The 4,504-nt window shown below is 55.5% G+C and overlaps 1 protein-coding gene across 1 annotated transcript in view; it reads left to right on the forward strand.

Moving 5' to 3' along the window:
• The first annotated feature begins 310 nt into the window (after positions 1–310).
• Positions 311–4,504, forward strand: part of RASGRP4 (RAS guanyl releasing protein 4) — a 14,528-nt gene continuing 10,334 nt past the window's right edge. Inside the window, exons 1-4 of the mRNA XM_077773672.1 lie at positions 311–450; positions 3,319–3,503; positions 3,907–4,012; positions 4,140–4,202. Coding sequence (XP_077629798.1) covers positions 428–450; positions 3,319–3,503; positions 3,907–4,012; positions 4,140–4,202 — 377 coding nt within the window. The 5' untranslated portion in view covers positions 311–427. The remainder of the gene's footprint in view (positions 451–3,318; positions 3,504–3,906; positions 4,013–4,139; positions 4,203–4,504) is intronic.

Consider the following 4,504-nt stretch of genomic DNA (forward strand, 5'->3'; position numbering starts at 1 on the left):
ACATGTCCTTATAGAAATATAGACTTCTGGTATGTGTTTTTACCTAAATGTGTCTTATTAGGCCTACTTTATAAAAAAGAAAAAACTGTTCTCATTGACGTAGGACAGTGACAGAACAGAGAATCACGGGTCTAGAGACAGAAAGATGGGGGAGATAGAGAGCCCGCTGGGCGACTGGGGGTGGGGGCTGGCAGCACCGGAAACCTCAGCCTGAAGGGATTGCCATGCGGGGGGAGGGGGGCCTTTGGTCTCTCCCCAGCCTCTTCCTTCCCCCTGGCCTGGGGCTGGGTGGGGAGGGGCAGTTCCTCTTTCCTTCCCAAGCACCAGAGGAGGCCTCAGCTCCCAAGGGGCTACGAAGTTGGAGCACTGGGGAGGGGGAAGAACTGAGCCAGACTTTGGCAAGACCCCCTCCCCCCCACCAGGAAGCATGAACAGGAAAGACAGCAAGAGGTGAGAGGACCCTCCCCAAGAAGACGGGGAGCACCCTAAGCCCCGGCCTCCGGCTGCGCGGGAAGGCGGGGGAGTGCTAAGGAAGCTGTAGGGTGTTGGGCTCCTTCAGCAAAAGGCGGCGAAAGATGCTTCAGGGAGTCCAGAGCCGCCAGGGCCAGGGCTGTTTGTCTGAGCATCTGGGTCTTGTTCGGGCCGGCTCTGGAGTCTGAACTGCTCTGTACCCCCTGCCGCCCCGCCCCCACTCATCACTGCTCCCTAGATTGGTCTGTCTTCCCTGGGGTCTTCCTGGCTCCCCATCACAGTCGCTCCCTCGCTGCCCCCTGCCCCTGAACTGGAAACTCCAAGCTCCTGCAGGGCCCTGCCCCGGGGGAGGGGAGTATGACGCAGGGCAAGGCGGCTCCCCTGCTTCTTAAACCACTCCTGGCTGCTCCAGACACCACAGAGAGCAGCCGGTCCACAGGTAAGGGCCGGGCCACTTCTGAAATGGGCTTCCCATCACCTGGGCAAGCTTGCTTTCCTGTCCTCACAGGGGTGATGGTGGCTGGGTCCTTAGCCTGGGTAGCTCCTCCAGCCTCCTCTGGCATGGCTCTGATGGGTAAAGGGGTCCCCTCCCTATAATATCCAGCAGTTTACTGGTGGAGACCTGGCTACTTCGTTTTCTGGCTGTGTGACCTTAGGTAAGTCACTTAACTGCTCTGTGCCCCAGTTTCTTCCTCCCAGAAGTCCTCAGTGAGACAGTCTAGACTAGTGGTTCCCAAGCTTGAGCATGCACTAGAACCCCCTGGAGGGCTTCTAAAACACATTGCTGGGCGCCTGGCTGGCTCAGTCGGTGGCTCATGTGACTCTTGATCTCAGAATTGCAAATTCAAGACCCATGTTGGGTATAGAGATTACTAAAAAATAAAAAAATCTTTAAAAAAATTTGTGTGTGTGTGTGTGAGTGAGGGAGAGAGAGAGAGAGAGAGAGAGAGAGAGAGAGAGAGAGAGAGAGCGTGAGCGGGGGAGGGGCAGAGAGAGAGATACAAGAATCTGAAGCAGGCTCCAAGCTCTAAGCTGTCAGCACAGAGCCCTCGAACTCACTCACTGACCTGAGCCAAAGAAGGACGCTTAACCAACTGAGCCACCCAGGTGCTCCCAAAATAAAAAAAAAATTTTTTTTTAACCCAAAACAAAATAAAACAACACAGATTGCTGGGCCCACCCTCAAAGCTTCTGATTCTGCAGATCATATGCACCTAAGAATTTCTATTTATATCAAGTTTCCAGGTGTCCGTTAGGTGCTGTGCTTCAAGACCCACTGACCTAAACAGGTGCTGAAGCGCCTGCCCAGAACATATGAAGAACTCAATAAATACCAGCTCAACAATATTCAATACTGATTCCCTGACCCCTTATGATGCCCCAGGGACATGGCAGTGCCTCTGTAATGAAGGTCTCCCAATTTCTGCTTTCACCCCAGACCCCAGGCCTGGCTTCTGGTTTGCCCCATCATGTTCTCTGTATGTCAAGTTCAACTTTCCCATCTCTTGCCACCTAATGGCCTGAGTGAACTAAGTCCCTTATTTAGCACTTCTTTTTTTTTTTTTAATGTCTTTATTTTATTTTGAGAAACAGAGACTGAGAGCGAGAGTGAGCGGGGGAGGGGCAGAGAGAGACACAGAATCTGAAGCAGGCTCCAGGCTCTGAGCCGTCAGCACAGAGCCCGACGTGGGGCTCGAACCCACGGACTGTGAGATCATGACCTGAGCCGGAGTTGGACACTCAACCGACTGAGCCACCCAGGCGCCCCTATTTAGCACTTCTGAAGAGCAAGGCATTGAATGTTCATAATACATTCCTCAGGAAGGCCCCAGGCCGACTCTCCTTTTTCATAGGAGGAAACCGAAGCCCAGAGAAATGAAGTGACTAGCACAAAGTCACACAGCCAACATAAGTTTCTCTAAGCCTGTTTTGTGAAAGCCAAGGCCATGCCAGCCTGGATTCTGCTGCCTCCTTCCTCCACCACCCCTGGCTCTCCATTACCCTCTTTCCCCAACTGGAACACGAGCCTCAGGGAGGCACAAGGCAGAGCGAGGGTTATTTTTAAACTTTCCTTGAAGCTGCCTCAGCCCCAGGGACCCTGCCCAGCTCTGACGAGCCCTGGTGAGGTCACTGTGCACCTGTATCTTCTCTCCGAATCCAGGGACCCAGGCTGGTGGCTAAGACTCAGGTCCTACCAAAGTACTGTCTTGGGGGAGGGGTGTGTCACTTAGTGCGGGGTCCAGATGGGGGAGGAAGGACAGGTGGGATCGCAGGGTCTCCTGCTTTCCTGAGGGCTGGGGGAAGGAGGGAGCAGCGCCGTAGAGCAAAGGGCAGTTCGGAGGAGTCTCCCTAAAGGCAGAACCTGGGGGGGACAGGAATGATTCTGGGTGGTCTTCTCCCATGATTCTCTGGGAGGTCAAACGTCATCCCAGCGGTCGCCAACAGGAAGTCTCCCCCTAATGCCTCAGGACTGTATAGTTAAGGGGAATTGGGGCCAATGCCTGGAGGAAGGAGTTCTTGTGATTCCCTGTAGGGTCCGTGGTAATCCCGGGGGTCTTCTCCCATGATTTCCTGGGGGTTCGGGGTGGTCTTGAGAGTCTTTTCTCCTGATTCCCTGAAGGGGGCAGGAGTAATCCATAGAGTTTACCTGTAAGAGAAGGCTCAAATTATCTGGAATACTGCGGGGGTTTTCCGCCATGAGTCCTGGTAGGTCAGGAGGCTTTGTCTGGGGGTTTGCCTTCGGGGAGCTTCTCCCATAATGCCTTGGGGCTTTAGGGTCAAGAAGAATTCTGAGGGTCTTGCCCAAAGGACGGGGTTCCCATGATTCCCTGGGGGGTGTGCCCACAGGAAGTCCCACCAGGAATGCCCAGCAAAAACAGGGGGGCGGGGCCGGCCCCGACAGGCCCGGCGCCACAAGACGTGCCCCAGCCCCCGGGAAATCAGCAAGGTCATGGCTTCCATGGCTCTGGGCGTGCTGAATGAGGGCGGCTGCAGCGAAGATGAGCTGCTGGAGAAATGCATTCAGTCCTTCGGTGAGTGTCCCCTTCCCTGGCCAGCTTCCCTGACCCTAAGGTGGTAAAACACCCACCGCTCTCTAGGCCTCAGTTTTGGGGGGAGCATAAAATGGGAGCAAGGGTGTGCGGAATGAGCCTCAACCACTACATTAGGAGTAAGAGAAACACATGCATGTCTTTTTCCCGAGATGTGGAGGAGGAGAGGAGGTCTGAGGCTATTTCCATCTGCGACATGACTTGCCAGGTGCTGTGCTGGTCTGTCTATGCACAGCACAGACCAGGAAACTGAGACACCCTAAGGAGGCTAAGTCGCTTGCCCTAGTTCATGCGGGGAGTCACAGGTAGAGCCGGAGCCTGAACCAGCCTGCAGTCTTTTGCCCAGGAGCCACGCTGACACAGAGCCCCCTTCTCCCGCCCCCAGACTCAGCTGGCAGCCTGCGCCGCGGGGACCACATTCTCAACATGGCACTGGCCATGCACAGCTGGGTGCTGCCCTCTGCCCACCTCGCCACCCGTCTGCTGACCTTATATCCTCCCAGGGCCATGAGCAGTGGGTGGAGGGCACAGGACAGAGACGGGCGAGGCTGGGGGACGGGGACAGGGTGAACAGGCAGGTCTGGGATGCCGGATATCAGAGCCTTGACCAGAACTCAAGTACCAGGAGGCCACAGGGAACACACAGGAGCTGAAGCGGCTGCAGATCTGTCACCTGGTCAGGTAGGGCTGGGTCACGAACTCTACTCGCATGACCCAGGACCCCTACCAAAAAAAAACTCCTCTCAGGGAGTCTCCATCCCAATTCCCCACCGATCCAAGCCCTGCTTCCCCAAATACCACTTCTGCGACAGCCCTGGTTCGGTTCCCCAGGCCCTCCCAGTTCTGCCCCTTAGAACGCTCACCTCTTAGAGGCCCATTACCAGATCCTAAAGACCTTCTTCCAGCTGATGCCCAGGGACCTCTAGCTCTGATCCCCTGACCCCCCACCTTTTGCATACCCCAGCCTAGCTTTTAAGACCTCC

This window comes from Crocuta crocuta, unplaced genomic scaffold (assembly GCF_008692635.1).
Source record: "Crocuta crocuta isolate KB4526 unplaced genomic scaffold, BGI_CrCroc_1.0 scaffold267, whole genome shotgun sequence".
In the NCBI taxonomy this organism is placed as follows: domain Eukaryota; kingdom Metazoa; phylum Chordata; class Mammalia; order Carnivora; family Hyaenidae; genus Crocuta; species Crocuta crocuta.